Source organism: Vulpes vulpes, chromosome 14, assembly GCF_048418805.1.
Source record: "Vulpes vulpes isolate BD-2025 chromosome 14, VulVul3, whole genome shotgun sequence".
In the NCBI taxonomy this organism is placed as follows: domain Eukaryota; kingdom Metazoa; phylum Chordata; class Mammalia; order Carnivora; family Canidae; genus Vulpes; species Vulpes vulpes.
Genome location: NC_132793.1, coordinates 112,707,160 through 112,726,861, shown reverse-complemented (window position 1 = coordinate 112,726,861; position 19,702 = coordinate 112,707,160). Strand labels below are relative to the sequence as shown.

At 42.1% G+C, this 19,702-nt stretch overlaps 1 protein-coding gene across 3 annotated transcripts in view; it reads left to right on the top strand.

Annotated features, from left to right (window-relative positions):
• BST1 (bone marrow stromal cell antigen 1) overlaps positions 1-19,702 on the top strand; it is a 44,381-nt gene that overhangs the window by 20,901 nt on the left and 3,778 nt on the right. Inside the window, exon 9 of one of the 3 annotated variants that reach the window (XM_072737752.1) lies at positions 8,513-8,863. The exons of 1 other annotated variant lie outside the window; for it this stretch is intronic. In XM_072737752.1, coding sequence (XP_072593853.1) covers positions 8,513-8,576 — 64 coding nt within the window. In that variant the 3' untranslated portion in view covers positions 8,577-8,863. Of the gene's footprint in view, positions 1-815; positions 1,565-8,512; positions 8,864-19,702 lie in introns of those variants that run through there. One more of the 3 variants, XM_025998528.2, reaches the window with a different exon arrangement.

The window sequence follows — 19,702 nt, the reverse complement described above, 5'->3', positions numbered from 1 at the left end:
TATAAGATCTCACCTTTTTTATGGCTGTGTAATATTCCTCTGTGTGTGTGTGTGTGTGTGTGTGTGTGTACACACCATGTCCTCCTTATTCATTTGTCTATGGATGGACACTTAGGTTGCTTCCATATTTGGCTTTTGTAAATAATGCTGCAATAAACATGAACAGATATGGGTGATCAGCCCTCGATTGGAGGGATAAATTGCCAAGCCAACATTAGATTGTTTCGTGATTTTAAAAAATGTATCTTTTGTCTTTTAAAAATTCAGTAATTTCCATTTTAAAACATCCAGTCAGTTATCAGACTCTGTTTGCTATGACCAGAGTCCATTTTTGGCCGGGTCCTCTCTTGGTGTCTTTATGTCAAGATAGGTTTTTCCTTGTCGGTTAAACTCCAATGATGCAATGTTCATCAATAGGGAAGTTGGTAGCTTTATGGTATATTCATACAGTAAGAATTCATCCATGAGGAAGAATGAAGTAATTAATATGTACAATATGGATGTATATCCAAAATATGATGTCAGGTGAAACAAGTTACAGATTCCATTTATGCTTAAATAAAAAGATATGTGAAAGTGTGTGTAGGTGCTTGCACAATGTATGCATAGATGTCACATTCCTTGGAAGACAACTCAAATTGTCAACAGTGATTCTCTGTGGAAAGTAAGAATGGGGAGTCTAAGGCACTTTTACTTTTCATTTTATGCTGTCTCTACTATTTCATCTTTTCTGCAGTGTGCGTGTATGTATATTTTTGACAGTAGGTGCCACACACCAATACTGAAATTTTCTTTATTTCCTTTTTGATTTGTAGAGCAGCAGCATCTATTCAAAGAGAAGTCCCACCTCTCTGGTCAGAATATGGTGGCAGCCTTATCACTCCTTTCTTAGTGGCTCTGGCTTCAGCTATTCAAATGTAACCAGAAATTCAGCTATGCTGCCCTAATATCCCCCAGCCCTGAACCCTACCCTTTGCACATTCATCCTTCTTGTTCTGTGCATACCAAGTGATTCCGCTGTCTGATGGGACTTACTACTGGAAAAATAATATCCTGAGAGGGGTTTTCAATGATACACATGCTCGAAATTTCAGAGACAAGAAATTCATCTAGTCCTATTTAATAGGTTAAAATTGCTGGATTAGAATTAAAGCAAGTTATTAGTTTCTTATTTCATAATAGTACAAAGCATTGAGACCCAGATTATTGCTGTATAAAAAGTATTTTTAGGAAATTCTAATAGAACTAAATTTTGTATTTTTTCTGTATTTTCCTTTATCCTCAGCAGGGCACACTGCATGCTTATTGATAGAGCTATATAAATGTGTATATGCATATATTTGGCATGCAAAGATTTATGTATAAAGATGTTCATTTAGGAGCACCTGGGTGGCTTGATCAATTAAGTGTCTGACTTTGGCTCAGGTTGTGACCTCAGGGTCCTAGGATCGAGCCCTGTGTCGGGTTCCCTGCTCAGCAAGGAGTCTGCTTCTCGTTCTCCCTTTCCATCTGCCCCTCCCCCTGCTCTCTCTGTCAAATAAATAAATAATTCAATTTTAAAAAATGGTTCATTTAATGATTATTTATAATAGAGTGGGGGCTGGGGAGAAACTCACAATGTCTGATAAGAGACAACCGTCTTCATATGGTTTGGTATATCCGTAGCATGGAATATCATCCAACTGGTAAAAGTCATGTTTACTAACCCAAATATCCTTCAGTTGGTAAATGGATGAACTAACTGAGATACATCTGAACAGTACTCAGCAACACTCTCTATATATTTATCAATAGAAAGTAAACAGCTATCGGTAAATGCAGCAACATGAGTAACGCTGAGATGCACTGTGCAAATTAAAGAAGCCAGACCAATAGGCTACGTATTGTATTATTCAATTTATATGACATTTTGGAAGAGGCAAAACTGTAGGAATGGAGAATAGATCAGTGGTTGCCAGGGATTAGGACTAGGGGGAATAATAACTACAGCGGGGCAGTGTGAGGGAATTCTGGGGCAGTAAGAAATTGACCTGTATCTTTATTGTGGTGGTAACCTGAATTTATGTATTTGCCAACACTCAGAACTGTACATCAAAAAGAATAAATTTCTCTGTATGTAACTGAAATGTTTTCAAAGAACATTTAATCACATAGGAAAATGTCAACAATAAATAAGACAATGCAAGAAATAAGATATAAGACCTAAAATATAATACAAATGTTACATTCTATTAGGTAGGTGTGTTTGTATGACACACATATTGTAAATGGATGAAAGGAAAAGCAATAGGGCAGCCTGGGTTGCTCAGTGGTTTAGCGCCGTCTTCAGTCCAGGGTGTGATCCTGGAGACCCGGGATCTGTCCCACATCGGGCTCCTTGTGTGGAGCCTGCTTCTCCCTCTGCTTGTGTCTCTGCCTCTCTCTGTGTGTGTGTGTGTCTCTCGTGAATAAATAAATAAATTCTTAAAAAAAAAAAAAAAAGAAAGGAAAAGCAATAAACCAAAGATAGAGCAATTATCTCTGGGTAGTGATCTTATCAATGATTCCTACTTTTGACTTTTGGCTTTTTGTATTTTCCAGATGTTCTCTAATGAGCATGCATTACATTTATAATCAGAAAAAGAGAAATAGGGGATCCCTGGGTGGCGCAGCGGTTTGGCGCCTGCCTTTGGCCCAGGGCGCGATCCTGGAGACCCGGGATCGAATCCCACATCGGGCTCCCGGTGCATGAGCCTGCTTCTCCCTCTGCCTGTGTCTCTGCCTCTCTCTCTCTCTCTCTGTGACTATAATACATAAATAATAAATAAAAATTAAAAAAAATTTAAAAAAAAGAAAAAGAGAAATATGCACACACATACACACAAGCACCTATCATTATATGTGTGATCATTTGAACTGACACAAACATTTCCAGAAGACAAAAACCAGCCCAAAGCTTGTCACAGGGGGATCCCTGGGTGGCTCAGTGGTTTAGCGCCTGCCTTCGGCCCAGAGCGTGATCCTGGAGTCCTGGGATCGAGTCCCGGGATCGAGTCCCACATTGGGCTCCCTGCATGGAGCCTGCTTCTCCCTCTGTCTGGGTCTCTGCTTCTCTCTCTCTCTCTCATGAATAAATAAATAAAATCTTAAAAAAAAAACCAAAAAAACCTTGTCACAGACACCTCTCTGTTCTCATTTGTTTCCTTATGTAAAGCAAGTGAGGGAAGTTCAGATATGAAAACTCACTGCTTCTGATGCCCAAGCAGCCAGAAACTGGCAGAGGGTGGGAGCTTTTTCACCTCCTGGAGAGCCTGTAAGTCTCCCTAGAGGCAAAGAGATTGCCCAAGGGTAGCAGAGCCATTCCTCAAATATGCAGTCCCGAGTCCAGGGCTCTCTCTTATTCTAACGGACCTTGTCTCTCTGTCAGGCCCTCCTGACAGTACCAAATATTTGCTCTAAAGTTGGAAAACTGCACAGCTTGATGATCGCTGTGTATAACATACACACGCATAACATAACCCCATGAATATCTAGAGTATCTCAGACACTGCCCTAGGCAGGCCTCAGTCTCTCTCATTGGGAATGACACCGGGACCTCTTGACTAGTTCCTTGTGCCTTCCATCTCTTTCTCCCCTGGTTCCTCCTCTCCCACTGTTACCCCACCCTTGTGGCATCCATAGGCTCATTGGCTGCACCCTGGTGCTCTGGCAGGAGAGACCAGAGAACCTCCTTGACTACTATCATCAGCCACCTTCATTATCATCACCATCACCATCACTATCACGACTACAGATAGTATTTATTGAGTTCCTATCATCAACTGGGCAGTGTTACAAATGTTTGATAAATGATTTAATCATCCATAGAATTATCACTATCGCTATCACTATCCTCATTTTGTAGACAAGGAAACAGGCCTGACAAATCACTTCCTCAAGGTCACAAAGCTAGTAAGTGGAAGGGAGTTTTTGCAACCAGAGTTGGAGTGCTTTACTAATCTGCTGTCCTAAATAAGACCCCACAAATGTTAAGAATCCTTGAATGTGTTCCAGAACCATCTAAACAGACTCCTTCCTCTATCAGTGTTCTCAATCTTTGTGAGATTTCCAACCCTGCTATCCGTATACCATCTTTGCTTTTGCTTCTCTCTTGCACTTTGACACAAGACAGTCTCTCTTGTCCCCATACTGGACTTCCCTTCTATCTTGCATCTCTCCTCCTTGTCTCAGCATGTTTAAGGACACCTGTCAGGGTAACATCCTGCTTTCCATCTCACTTCCAAGGGCTGACATTGTTATACCCCCTACTCAAACCACCTGAGCACTGCAGGCAGAAATTAGACTTACATTTACATGGCAATTAGGGTGCCTGGGTGGCTCAGTTGGCTGAGCATCTGCCTTCAGCTCAGATCATGATCTCAGGGCCCTGGGATCAAACCATGAGCCAAAGGCAGACACTCAACTACTGAGTCACTCAGGCATCTCCCTATGGAGTTTTCGAGAACCCTGGTATTTTAATGGCTGAATTTTGGGACGTTTTCTCTTTTTACATAAGTCGTAACTACTTGTAGCTGTTGGCATGCAATATCAGTCCATGGATGTCTTACTTTAGCTTCAAAGGATATAACTGACCAAAGTTTATATGAGAAAGAAAGAAAGAGAGGAAGAAAGAAAAGAAGGAAGAAAGTGGGAGGAGGGAGGAAGGAAGGAAAGAAAGGAGAAAGAAAACCTTTGTAATTTCAAAATCCTGCCTTAGTTCACCCACTATGACAAATCATATCCCATGACAAGCAGGAGGGCATTGTTATGAGGACAGGCAGGATGACCAAGCTTGCCAAAGCAACTCTTTTTCTCAGTTGTCTCAGCCTTGGAGTTTTATCATTCATTCTTCATTATGTAGGTTGTAGCGTGATGCCCCCCAAATGAACTCTACTAGGTTTCTAGAAGGATCCAGACCTTACTAGATATTGTGTTATAAAGAATACCATTTGAGGGATGCTTGGGTGACTTAGTGGTTGAGCATCTTCCTTTGGGTCAGGTTGTGATCCTGGGGTCCTAGAATCGAGTTCTGCATCAGGCTCTCTGCAGGGAGCCTGCTTTTCCCTCTGCCTATGTCTCTGCCCCTCTCTGTATCTCTCATGAATAAATAAAATCTTAAAAAAAAAAAAAGAACATCATTTAAGTTCCCGTCTCTTCCTGTTGTGTCTAGCAACACTAGATTTGACAAGTGTTCACACAACACTATATTACTGGCTGCAGAGGAAGGAGGAAGCAGAACCAGCCTCAAAGGCATGTGATCTGTGCAGGTGCACAAGGACTCATGCTCAGAAGGGTCCAGCTTGGTCTTATGCTCTTCTGTCTCTGTCCTTAAATTCTAAATTTTTAAAAAAGATTTTATTTATTTATTGATTTGAGAGAGAGAGAAAGAGACAGAGAGAGACAGAGATAGCGAGAGAGAGCACAAGCACAGAGGAGAGGGAGAAGCAGACTCTCCACTAAGCAGGGAACCTGACTCTGGGCTGGATCCCAGGACCCTGAGATCATGACCCAAGCCGAAGGCAGACACTTAACTAACTGAGCCACCCAGGTGCCCCTTAATTCTAAATTAAAAAAAAAAAAAAGTATTTATTCATGAGAGACCGAGACAGAGAGAGAGAGAGAGAGAGTGAGAGAGAGAGAGACATAGGCAGAGGGAGAAGCAGGCTCCCTGCAGGAAGTCCCTGGGACTTTATCCCAGGACCCCAGAATCACAACCTGAGCCCAAGGCCGATACTCAACTGCTGAGTCACCCAGGCATCCCTAAATTCTAAATTTCTGAACAAGGAGCCCAGCAATTGTATTTTTCACTGGGTCCTGCAAATTGTGTAGCTGGTCCTGAGTGCCAGACAAGGCATTTTATTTAGTCTTAGGTGGCTCTGTTTCATAGATAAGAAACAGAACAATGGAGGCACTAGCTGTGCCCAATCCTAGAAAAGGATTCTTCCAGGGTTGACTATAGGTCTCCAGCACAACAGGTGAAAACACCCCTGTTGGCTCCACTGGACCACATTTCATATGCTTGGGGCCTTTCTTACCTTCTAAGTCCACTTTCCCAAGAAAGAAACTAACAGCTTGCTTTCCCAGTAGCCCTTGAAGCCGGGACACAGACACATGACATAAAGCTCACCGGTCAGGTGTACACCTATGAGGCTTCCCTTTAGGGGAGAGGTAAGAAGGAGATGTGGCCTAGGAGTCAGACTGTCCAGGGGGAAGGGTAGTGGCAGTGGGGTCTTAGTGCTGCCATAGCTGCTGCAACCATGCCCAGGGGCAGGCTCAGGATCTCTGCCGGGCAGTCAGATAGTTAATTTGGCCTTGGGGTTTCACAGTCTGGAAGTTTCTTTCCGTGGCTCTCCTAGAGATTCTACGCTTGCTTTCTGCTTAAACTGGCTGGAGTGGATTCTCTTCCACATCTGGACTGATCAACCTTCAATTCTAATTGAAATTCTCCCCAGCCAAAGGCCAAGGGAAGAGGTGACTTGGCTCAGCCATGTGTCCATGTTTTGATAGTTTATCCGGCTTTGCATTGGTGAAGAGAGCATCCCCCACGCAGAAGGGCCGCTTCTGCCCGTGTGCGCAGGGCCGCATGGCCGCTTGCCTGGGCTTGTCCCACTGGTTGTGAGGCCCCTCGCTGTGCACGTTCTTTCTAACCTCCGTACCTACAGCAGTGCAGTGCAGAGCATCAGGCGCTGCACAGCCCGCAGATAGCGCTTTGAGTCACCACCTCCACTTTTTGTGTCTACCATTTCCCCCCAGTAAATGATGGTGTCTCATCATCTGGATCTCAGCTCAAGGGTCTCTCTTCCTCCGTAAAGCCTTCCCTGATCAACTTCTCAACATAGGTCAGGTTCAGTGTGTGTGTGTGTTTTTTTTTCTTTCCTTTTTTCACTTTGTAATTATACATTTGTTAAAAACAAGGCCAGGGACCAAAGGTGGCATTAAAAACATAGCCTTTGTGGCACAGCCTGGCCAATCAGAGGAGACACCCAGTGGCCTAGGCAGGAAGGCCACTAGCTTTAACACCTGGCCGGCTGTGGGGTGCTTGCCAACAGCAGCCGCGGCAGCGATGCACAGGCTGTATCTTCAGCTCCTGGCCCACTGCTTGGCACGTAATAGATGCTTACTAAATATCCAGTGAATAAGTTATTGTGCTCTGGTGTTGACTCTTCTCTTTAAATGCCAGTTTTGCTCTGGGGCTTTCTTAGACCTAACATGTTGGACCATCTGAGACTTCCTAGCACGGCTCTTACCTAGGAATGGACACCGGCTGGGTTTGCTTCCTGAAGCTAATGTCATACTTTCCACCTTCCGTGCCCGGCAGACACTCAGGCACCTTGGAACAGTAGATTCCTTCCTCCAAGCCAGGACACTCTGGGGCTCCCTGGGGGTACTGCTTACACAGGGAGTGGGTGAGGTTGGGAACCAGGTGGCTCCAATAGTTTAAGTAAATGGACAGTGGGAGAAAGAATGGAGAGGAGTGAAATCTGAGAAGATCTGGCATGTGGTGGGATGTTCATTACTATGGCCACTGGTATGGTTTGTAAGTGTGGTGTCTGTTAGCTTCTTAAAAGAAGCTATACCCAGGGATCCCTGGGTGGCGCAGCGGTTTAGCGCCTGCCTTTGGCCCAGGGCGCGATCCTGGAGACACGGGATCGAATCCCACGTCGGGCTCCCGGTGCATGGAGCCTGCTTCTCCCTCGGCTTGTGTCTCTGCCTCTCTCTCTCTCTCTCTCTCTCTCTCTGTGTGACTATCATAAATAAATAAAAATTAAAAAAAAAAAAAAAAGAAGCTGTACCCAGCTGGGCACCATCAAACCACGTAGCTGTCATTACCCAGATGTGCCCTACCCTCCCAGTCCTAGGGGTCTTGAACATGTCTCTCTGTGTTGATTGCCCTTCCTGCTCTGCCGTACTTTGGGAGACCATATTTAAGACCCACCTCAAGGGCAGCCCTGGTGGCGCAGCGGTTTAGTGCCGCCTGCAGCCTGGGTTGGGATCCTGGAGACCCGGGATCGAGTCCCACGTCGGGCTCCCTACATGGAGCCTGCTTCTCCCTCTGCCTGTGTCTCTGCCTCTCTTTCTCTCTAAATAAATAAATAAATAAATAAATAAATAAATAAATAAATAAATCTTAAAAAAAAAAAAAAGACCCACCTCAAGAATCACCTCCTCACTGAATCCTCTGGCATCTTTTCCCATGGAGCCTTGGTTGTTCTTCACTTCTTTATCCCCCAGCCCCCCTGTGAATTCCCCTAACATGGTCCATCTCCACTGTCTTGTCATTGTTTGGGACTGTGGTTTCATTGAAGATCACCCATCTTTGCATCCCTGGCCCAGCCATGCCTGGGACAAAGTGAACACACCACATGGGTCTTCATGAGAGGATGGACATGCTGATGAACTGGGCTTCAGAGAAGAAAATGCAGGGTGGGTGATTATTTAGTTTTCTTTAATTTTCTTTTTTTAAAAGATTTTTTCATGTTTTTATTCATGAGAGACACGGAGAGAGAGAGGCAGAAGGAGAAGCAGGCTCCCTGAAGCGACCTCGATGTGGGACTTGATCCCAGGACTCCAGGATCACAACCTGAGCCGAAGGCAGATGCTCAACTCCTAAGCCACCCAGGCATCCCTAATTTTCTTTTAATGCCATTTTTAAAAAGTTATTTATTTTAAGTAAACTCTACACCCAACGTGGGTCTTGAATTCCCAACCCTGAGATCAAGAGTTGCATGCTCTACTGACTGAGCCAGCCAAATGCCTTTTATTTTTCTTTCCATGTACGTTTTGTTGAAGGAGGTCAGGGATGGTAAAAGAGATTAAAAGTATCATTAAAAAAATTCAAATATAACACATGATTCTGTATTTATGCTATACGTCAATAAAACATCTGAAATGTACAATATACTACTAGTGTGGGTTAAGGGAACAGGGGGGAAGGTGACAAGTGCCATAAGACCTTGAGTACCTAAAAAACAAGAGAAAAGGCCCCAACTGACTTCCAGTCCACAGTCTGTCTCAGGGCCAGTGGCTACTCAGGCTAATCCCATGGGAGCTCCAGCCAAGGCGTCTCTGGAACCAGGCTTAAGAACACAGTGTTCACCGCCTTTGGGTTGCCAGGGTTACCAGTCAACTTGCACAACCACTCACAGCACACTGGCCTGTGACTTCTTTAGATGCTGCCAGTGATCTAGTGAGTAAATGGGTTTCTGTGGAAAAAAAAATGCTTGATTAAAAAAAAAAACTTTTCTGAATAAAAATAATAATACCTACTCACTTGGGAACTTTTATTTCATTTTTTAAAAAGATTTTATTTATTTATTTCAGAGAGAGAGGGAGAGGGAGCACAAATGGGGGGAGGGGTGAAGGGGGAAGCAGACCCCCTGCTGAGCAGCGAGCCCACTCAGGGCTCCATCCTAGGGCTGTGGGAACATGACCTGAGCCCAAAGCAGACGCTTAACCGACTGAGCCACTTAGGCACCCCTCACTTGAGAAATCTTAAACAATACCTTCAAATTAGGAAAAAGGCATTAGCTACCCTCTGTTACACAACATGCAAAGTAGCAGACTCTTTCTCAATATTCAAACACATATTCATATTTTTAAGCACATGAGGTTTTGTTTGACATCAGGGATGCAATCAATAACAGAATCATTAAATCATAGGTTCTCAACTTTTTCCACATTAAAATGCTGATTTCAAACATAGAGTTGCCTTCTGACCACTCTCCCTGCTTCTGATGCATCCCTCCATCCTAACTTCTATAACATTGCCAGGGCAATCATCTTTTTTTTTTCTTTTTTCTTTTATTTATTTATTCGAGACACACACACACACACACACACACACACACACACAGGCAGAGACACAGGCAGAGGGAGAAGCAGTGGGGAGCCTGATGCGGGATTGGATCCTTAAACCCCGGGATCAGGACCTGAGCCAAAGGCTGATGCTCAACCACTGAGCCACCCAGGCATCCCCAGGGTTTCTGTGAAATCACCATAAACTAGGATCTGAACGGCATCAGTTCTAGTTGAGTATCAGTACAAGATAAAGCCCATGTTTTACAATCTAATATTCAAGATCTTTCTACTTGACCCCAAACTGCCTTTCTAGTCTCATGTCTTCAGAGACCCTCTATGCTCTCCAGGTACCTTCTCTCAGCTCCCCGTTCTGAACCAGAGCCTCCGGATCCTGTACCTTTGCTCACCTCCTTCTTGATGTTTGTTTGTTCCAGTTTCAAATGCATTTGTTTTTATGTCTCTCTTGAGGACAGAGTCTTTATCCATTTGTCTTTGTGTTTGTCACAGTGCTTCACCCTGACCAGCCAAGACCCAGTGAGCAGTTCCTATGTGAAGGCATCGATACTGCATTTAAAAGATTATCAGGGTTGAGAAATAGAAAGAAGAATCCCATACTCCTCTTCCTGTGTTTCTCCTGTGTACAACACTTCGCTTCTGGCATTCTAATCACCAAATACGTGTTTGTTTGTTTGTTTTTTTCCACACCAAGCAGTTTTCTGACTCCAGTTGGGTGACCTACAACTCAACTGAATTCTGACACTATCCACCTGGAGATACATTCATATTCCACAGGTCAAGGGCTCATCCCACAAGGCTATGCCCTAACCCCCTTCACACCAGTCATGAGTCCAGGTTGTCACATGTGCTTTTGGCTAACCAGCTGTAGAGCAGGAGTTCCCATGATTTTCTCCTTGGATTCAATGAATTGGCTAGAGCAGTACACAGAACGCAGAAAATCCGTTTAGTTACTAAATCAATGGTTTAATACAAAGGCTAGAACTCAGGAACAGCTATATGAGACACATAGGTTGAGGTATAGGGAAGGGGTGAGGAGCTTCCATGCCCTTTCCAAATCCTGTTCTCCCCATATGGTGCCACATGTTCACTTCCCTGGAGGTTCTCCAAACCTCATCCTTTTGGGGTTTTATGGAGGCCTCGTTATGTAGGTATGATTGATTAGATCATTGGCCGTTGGTGATTGATTCAATCTCTAGCCCCTTTCCCCTCCCTGGGTGTCAAGGGATGGGAGTGAAAGTTTCAACCTGCCAAGCACTATTTATTTGGCTTCCCTGGGCAACCATTAGGTGTGGTTCAAAAGTTACTCCATTAACGTAAGAAAAGACAACCTAACCCTTCTCAACATTTAGGAAATTCCAAAGGTTTTATGAGCTTTTTGCCAGGAATGGGAGGAAGACCAAATATTTCTTACTATAAATCACAATAGCCCGGGGAAGCAAGTGGGGTGGAAGCCCAACATTGTGGCTAAGTGCATGGATTCTGGGGCTTCACAATCTGGCCCAAATCTTGCCTTTATGACTTGCTAGCCACATGGCTCTGGGTAGATCATGTATGTCTCTGAGGTCTCATTGTAAATAAGGATTATAAGGGCTCAGAATAAAATGAGTTCCTGTGCATGAAGAACCCAGGGTAGTGTCAGGCAGGTAAGTGAACACTGTGCCAAGCATTAGTAACTACTATTGTAGTTACTACAGGAGTAATGATAGTGATCCAAATAAACACTATCTAGGAAGACAATACTTTCTAGATCCAGAGATTACTATGCAGTAGTCACTGAGCTAAGTACTTTCATAATGCTCTTTTTCTTCTTCTATCAAAAAAGCATGACGACCCTTTTCTGATGGTCTTCAAAGACGTCAAGTGGGAGTGATCGCATCTTGGTTTCCTGATAGGTTACATGTTTGAAATTCACCTTGAACACAATTGTTATGGACTACCTGTGTCTGCCTAAAATTCATATTTTGTTTGGTGGCCCCAGCAAACCAATATTTAATGAATATGTCAAAAGTAGAGTGCAGAAGCAGACATGTGCTAAAGTGAAAACCATCTTTCTTGACTCCTTCTTTCACAAGATAGTGAAAATTGAGGTTTGCAAAGGGAATCAAGTAGATATAAGTGAATAGAGAGTGTCAATTTGAGAAGTATTTGTGACCCTACTCCACATGGGGCAGTTCAAAGCAGAGCTGATCCAGCAACTAGTGCTCATTCTTCTATTTATTTAGTCTTGTCTGTAATTCCCCAGTGCAGAGAGGGCAACTCATAGAAATGCATCTTCATCGAAAACTTTGCAGTTGCTAGAAACTAATTGACAGTCCTGTGAAACACGAAGGCCAGCCTCACACTTCACAGAGGATTTGGCACCAAAGAAAAGGGTAAACCGAAAGCCCATGCTGGCCAGCAGGGCACAGCTATTGTTGAAACTTGGAAACTGCCTTTTGAGACCTGGCGGGGCTTCTGAATATTCACATTAATAACCAGTGAAGCAGGTTGTAGAATCTGAATGTTGCTTATTTCAATACAATCATTCATTCCTTAAAGCCTTATGTTTTTGTAATTTCTTGGTAGAGTCTATCTAAAGATATATCCCTATAATAAGAGATGTATATCTATTAAATTACTTAGTATTTCAGAAATATCGTCATTTTTTTTCTATAAAAGATATGGATTGCAGCAGGTTCTCTAAAGCATATTTATTCATTGCTATGGTATTTTTGTCCTTTGAAAGTCATATTATCATGTAGCTATTAAAGGGTAGCTGTCGAGATTACCCAAACTTTTCACTGAAGTGACTTATTTATTTGAGAAAAATGCATGTTGAAAAGCTGTTTGAAGTATGTGCATTTCTACCTTGTACAGAAGCAGAAGGGGTTTAATTTGGCTTATACCTCCTGCCATGATTTTGTTATAGAAATGTGACGTGATTAACTCTAAGATGGTTCTTGTAAAATTTTATTATTTGGTAATAACTAACACATAGTTAAAAACTCTCAGAGGAACATATTAAAGTTGTTTGGAATCTGTGTGAAACAATGATCTGTATAGAATTACAATCAGAATGAAGTTCTTGTTTGTCACTGCTGCTGTTAAAAGAATTTAGGGGACATGGTGCAGGGGTTTGGGGCAGGAGAAAAGAGAGACTCTCCTGACCCTCACCAACTGATGATTAAACTAATAATCACTCCCTATTTTTATGTGTATGATGGAGACCCAGGGTATTTTGTGATTGCATGGTGGACGGCTTCATCTAGTCTAGTATCAGAGAAGAGAGACTTCCCAGATAAGTGATCTATAAATTGAGATGGGAAGGATAAGGGTTATTTAGCTAAATGAGACATAGGAGGGTTGGAAATATTTCCAGGTAGGGAGACCGATACATACAAAGATTTATATCCTTAATTACTGAGTTTGTCCTAAATGTTTACACTTTGTTTACTTAACAAATTTATATACTCAGTCAGTAGTAACTATCTTGATTAGGAGTCTTAGAGAGGAGGGCATCTCGGTGGCTTAGTGGTTGAGCATCTGCCTTTGGCTTAGGTCATGATCCTGAGGTCCTAGGATGGAGTCCCTACAGGGAGCCTGCTTTTCCCTCTGTCTATGTCTCTGTCTCTCTCTCTCTCTCTTTTTTTTTTAATATTTTATTTATTTATTCATGAGACAGAGAAAGAGAGAGAGAGAGAGAGAGAGAGAGAGAGAGAGAGGCAGAGACAGGCAGAGGGAGAAGCAGGCTCCATGCAAGGAGCCTGGTGTGGGACTCCATCCTGGGATTCCAGGATCAGACCCTGGGCTGAAGGCAAACGCTAAACCTCTGAGTCATCCAGAGATCCCTAAATAAATAAAATCTTTAAAAAAAAAAAAAAAAAAAAAGGAGTCTGGGAGAGGTAGTGATCGATGTCTCACATCCAAGGACACAAGACTGTTTTGAGTTTGGCTCTGCTGGTCCCCTCTTCTCCAAAGGAGTTGCCAAACAAGGCTGCCTTAGATGAGTAAGCACAAACTGGAAATCAGCTTTCATTATTAACCACTAGATTGTCAGGCTCCCCACTAGGGGCCACCCCTGTCTAAGCTAAAGTGGACAGGCCCCTGAGGATATCACCCTTGTGATGTGGTAACCTTACTCAGGAGTTAATGTGGCCCAAGAATTCCTTGCTCAGAGCACTCATATTAAAGAGTTCTTCACTCCTGGAAGAGGGTGATTGAGGTTGGGAGGTGGGAACAGGAGAGCCTAGGCAAATAAACAGGGAGAAATGTTGGGAAATTCTGTCCATACCCTGGATAGGCTTCATGAAAAATCATGGTGAGAAGTTCTGGGAAGCTCTCAAGTTTCACAAGGGCTTACAATGTAGTATGTGTGTTGGGGTTGGAGGGCAGCCATAATCAAAAGCATTACTGAAAGTATGTGTCAATGTTCCACAGCAGGGGCCAAATTTGGACCATCACTTGCTTTTTTTTTTTTTTTTCATCATCACTTGCTTTTGTACAAAAGTGCCACAAGGGGTTTTTGCATTTTTAAATAGTTGAATAAAAATTAAAGAAGAACAATATTTCATGACTTGTGGAAATTACATGAAGTTCAAGTTTCAATGTCCATAAATAAAACTTTTTGGGAACCTAGCCACGCTCATATCTGTGGCTGCTTTCAAGCTGCAGTGGCAGAGGTGAGCAGTTGTGACAGAGACTGTGTGGCCCTCAAAGCTAGAAGTATTTATTATTAGTCCCTTTACAGAAAAGGTTTCCTGACTGATGGTCTGAAAGTCTGGGAAAGTCAGTGGGCCCCAACCCAGCTGCTACACTGGGTAAATCATGAACAATCTGGTTGGTGCATGATGGCTCTACTCTCTACTTTGTTTGCTGATGCACTGTACAAATAAATAATATTTCATTTTCTCTTAACATCCTCAGCTCTGTAGTCACACCTGTGACAAGCCTGTGACAAGCTGTGAGAAATAGTTTCTTAGTGCGGGAGGAGGAGGGTTTTCCCCCCCAGGCTTTTCCTGAGCTGTTTTTTATTGAGAACTTGAAAAATCAAGGAATTCCTTTTATTACTTGAGCCAGATTTAGGTTGTTGACTGACTTTAAGTTGTTGAGTCTCCTCAAAAGTAGACCCTGTGATAGAACAAATCCAGGTGATTCCAGGAAATACTGGTAAGGGAGTAGAAGTAGACCATAGGGGCAGGAAACGAATCCAGGGTTACAAAGTGAAGGCAAATGGAGTTTGTTGCTGCAGACAGCATAAAACATACTTTGGAGTTGTTGCACCTGAGGCAGGAGGAGGTTAAGACATTTATCTACTTATCAGTCATTGGTTGAGAAGGGCTCCCAAGGGACATCTGGCCTGCACTATGGTTGCAACTGGCTGCTGTTGCAGAGATGGATCAGGGGTATTATCAAACCATTAAAAGGTCATTGCATACCCTTACATTTAAAACCAAATTCGGACTTACACAGAATTGACTAGTACAAAGAGTTAATTTTTTTTTAGAACGTTGTTCTGCAAGTTATCAGTTCTAGGTGTACTATAATTTACATTATGGAATAATTTATCATAATTAGTTCAATGTTGTCAAGGCCTATAAAATATATATCACAACTCTAGTAACAGTTGTGTCAGCAGAAAAGTCTCAAAACTTAAAATTATCAAAGCTTATTTGTGATACTGAATTTGGTAAGAGTGACTTGACACTCTTCAATTATATAGATTGAAAATTAAGTTGTTAAAAAGTATGAACTTTGATGACCTGATAAGTAAATTTATAGAGAGGTTGAACCACAGGTGTGCTTTGGGTGTTGTGGTTGTGCCAGCTCAGACTGTATTCATCAGTCATCAGGAGATCTGAATGTTTCCATTCCTCTGATGTGCAGTAACTGAGATAAATGTCCACCCGGCCCTTTGAGAAAGGGTCAGGGAAATCATGATTTTATATGCTTGCTGTGGCATTACAGGTACTTCCTCCCTCTAGAATGATTGGATGTGGGTCTGAGATTCCAGATATAGGTTTGGGAACCAGGTGGTGGATTGTGATCTCCCACAGCAGTAGCTGATTGCTTTGGATCACTTACTCTTGATCATTTTTGATGGTAAAGGTAAAACACATCTTCACTCACTACCTGTCTTTCTTGCTGTAGGGAACTAGAAGGATCTATTAGCGTCTGTCTCAGATTCCTGCCTGCCTGGCTCCCATTTGCCATGTTGACTTAATTGCCATTATGGCAATCACGTATGCCCTGCCTATGCTAATTAAGTGCTTTTTCCCAGGCTCCACTACTTCTTGGCACTAGGAAGCCCTGTCTCAAAACTACATCCCCACCACCATCTGTGGCCTTTAGCATACAACTACTTCTGAGCTTATCCATGAGGCCAGTATCCTCATCACTAGAACATTCTTTACTGCTTCAATCAATCATAATAGTAATATTCTTTTTTTTTTTTTTTAGTCATATTCTTTTGAGCATGCCTTTAACCTCATCCAATCCACCCTCTCCCTCCTTTTACTGCTTGTCAAAGTAGAGTAGCAAATACATCTTATTTACCTCAAGGCATCTTTTTTTGTGGTTTCAATGAACCATTTCAACAGTGTTATTAAGACTGGCTCTAGGTCTTTGCTGGGATCTTAAATTTGAGTGGCGGGACAGTGCCCCCTTAAAATAGATTCTTTCTTATCCAGCCTTCCGTGTTCCATACCACCATCTCCAGTCAAGCCTTGTGCTCAGGCATGTTTTCCCAGTTGTTGGCATACATATTAGGTAGATCCTGTAATTTTCCTGGTTAATAATTCCTTTTCTAAATGAAGGAAAATATTTTCCCCAAGTACATACTTGAACCTAGTTATCAATCTAGAAGTAACTAAAAAATGTAGATCCTTAAGAGGACAAGCATCATCTTGCAATGTAAGGCCTGAGCTGGGCTCCAGGCAAAGGGAGTTGCTATCTTCCAGCAAAGCAGAATCATACGAATATGGGGGGATGGGGGAGAGGGAGGCATCTGGGGGTTCAAGGTTTTCAATCCCATGTACAGAATGTCCCCATCCCAAGTCTCAGGGTCCTACACCTTCCCTCTCAGGGAAGGGTATCTACCAAGCTGTGAATTGGGGCTTCTTGTTGTTCTGCTCCGCTCACAGTGAACATGTTCACTCATGTGATGTTCAGCACAGTTTATCCTGGGCTGCCCTCCTGTAGGAGGTAAGGGTCTCCTCAAATACACCGAAGAGGTCTTCTGACTTCACATTGTGCCCCGAGTCAATAGCTGGCTGACTCGATTCTGTCATTTTCTCCCCTTTCCACTACTTTGATGGTAGTGGAAAGCAACAACTAACCACATTCCTTATAATTGCCATTTGGTTTCCATCTCTCAGTTGCTTAGATGGCATGTAAGTCAATGCATCCTTCTCTCGCAGTACATCACAGTTCCCCTCAGTGAGAGTCTTAGTGATATAATGCCACGGTGTGCCGGAGGAGAGGCAATTGAGACCAGAGAGGGAAGATGCCAGTGATGGGTAGATTGTTAGGCAAAATGTCACTGAGGGTATCTAGCTCTTAATCCTACAGGGAGATTGGGGTTGACAGGGTGGACTATTTCTGAGTTATCCTAGTGGAGGTACATGTGAGTTAAGGTCTTTCTCCTTTGTTACTGTCAGTCATTGGTTGAGGGCTGCTCTCAGGAAGGGTGTTAATTCCTGGACATGTTCAGGCTGCCTAGTGTGTGGGCAGAGCAGGTTTTGGAAGTCAGAGAGAAGCTCTCGGGCAAAGAGTTACAGGTGCCTCTCTTTGGAAGTTAGATAGGTATGCCCAGACATGGTTATTGCCAAGGGGATAAGCATGAAGCATCAGCATTTTCTGCTATGGTGAGATTTTTTTTGTCACTTGATTTAAAGCTTCCCAGTTGTCAGTTTGGGTGTTATTCAGGTTTTTTTTTTTTTTAAACTTTATTCAGGGCTTCTTTCTGGGATCATTTCAATTTTGCCCCTACCTCAAAATACTTTCTTATTACATTTATTGCCTAAATTCATGACAGACTTCCTACTCTATCACTAGCCTGGTCACTTCCTTATTTTCTCAAAGCAAAGAATACCTTTGGTAATACTATCTTCAATTAGAACTAAAGAACTTCCTCGTTTAACATTATAACAAACCCTAAATGCAGCAGATGTGGCATGCACTAGCAAATGACAGTAAAGAATATGTAACTATCCATTTCTACCTCTTCAGCTGGAAGACTTTTAATATATGTCTCTGCTCAGAACTAGAGATATGTTCATTAATTATTTGTTAAAGAGAACAAAATAAATAAGGTACAGATCTTAACTTCAAGGAACTGCTATCCAGAGCTGTGCTGTCCCATATGGTAGCCACTAGCCATTTGTGACTACCGAGCATTCAATATATGTCTAGCCCAAGTGCAGTGTGCTTTAGGTGTAATATAAACACCATATTTCAAAGACTTAGTACAAAAGAAAGAAGAACATAAAATATAACATTCAAATTTTTATATTGACTATATGTTGAAGTGACAATGTTTTGGATAGGTTGAGTTGAAAAAAATGTTTTATTAAAACTAGTTGCATTTAAAAAATATGGATACTAGAAAACTTAAAATTACATCCATGGCTTACATTATATTTCTATAGGATCATGCTTATCTAGAAAGAATTATCATGTGGCCTACCATGAACTGCAACACAAGACAAAAATTCTACAAATGCTAGCTCTCAGGAGTTAAACTATTTTTGATTTCTTGAAGAGAAAGTGATTAAAAAAATTATTGCGCACTTCTCACCAATTTATTTGTCAAAGAAAATTAAATTTCATTCACCAGTTAATATAAGTCATATAATCTCACCAAGTTTGTCTCCTAATTTAAAGGAAACAAAGTCCAATATTGAAGATTAGTGATTTGATGATAACTGTTTTAAACCATATAAAAGGCACAGGGAGGTCTGTTGCTAGTCTCTCTATTTGAAAACCTTACTAAAAACTAAAAAGAAGCAAACAAAGTCCTGCCCCTACAAAAATCCCACCAAACTCAAAGCAAAATAAAACAACAAAAAGCAAGCCCCAGTTGAATATTAATTATGGTCCTATAATCCCTGGTTATATCAGTATAAACATTGTAGCCCACATCTCTCCAAAAGGATTCAGAATGTACTAAAAGATCACAGATGACCCGCCAATATTAGCTAGTAATGATGGAGTATTTGCCGTGTGCCTGGAGCAGTTCTAAGTGTTTTCCATGCATTAACATTTTTGGGCTTCACAGTGCAATTCGCAAGGTAATATTCCAATCCCATTTCCCAGTGAGAAAACTCAAGGTCATAAAGGAGGAAAATAACTCAAGATACCATAGCTTAGAAGACTTAAAAAGCCAGGACTCAAACCAGGAGAAACAACCTTAGTACTTGTACCTTAACCACTAGGCTGGACCATCCACATAGTTATCATTTGCCAGAATCAATGCTATCACCATCATTTTCTTTTCTTTTCTTTTCTTTTCTTTTCTTTTCTTTTAAAGATTTTATTCATTTATTCACAAGAGACACAGAAAGAGAGAGAGAGAGGCAGAGACACAGGCAGAGGGAGAAGCAGGCTCCATGTAGGAAGCCCGATGTGGGACTTTATACCGGGACTCCAGGATCACACCCTGGGCTGAAGGCAGGCGCTAAACCGCTGAGCCACCCAGGGATCCCTTATCACCATCATTTTCTATATGCAAAGTCTAAGTATTGTATCTCCTTTAATTACAAAAAAATAAGAAATTTATTTTATTTTTATTTAAAAATTTTTTTAAATTTAAATTCAACTTGCCAAAATATAGTATAACACTCAGTGCCCATCCCAAGAAATTTATTATGTGAAATTACCTTTCCCAAATGTC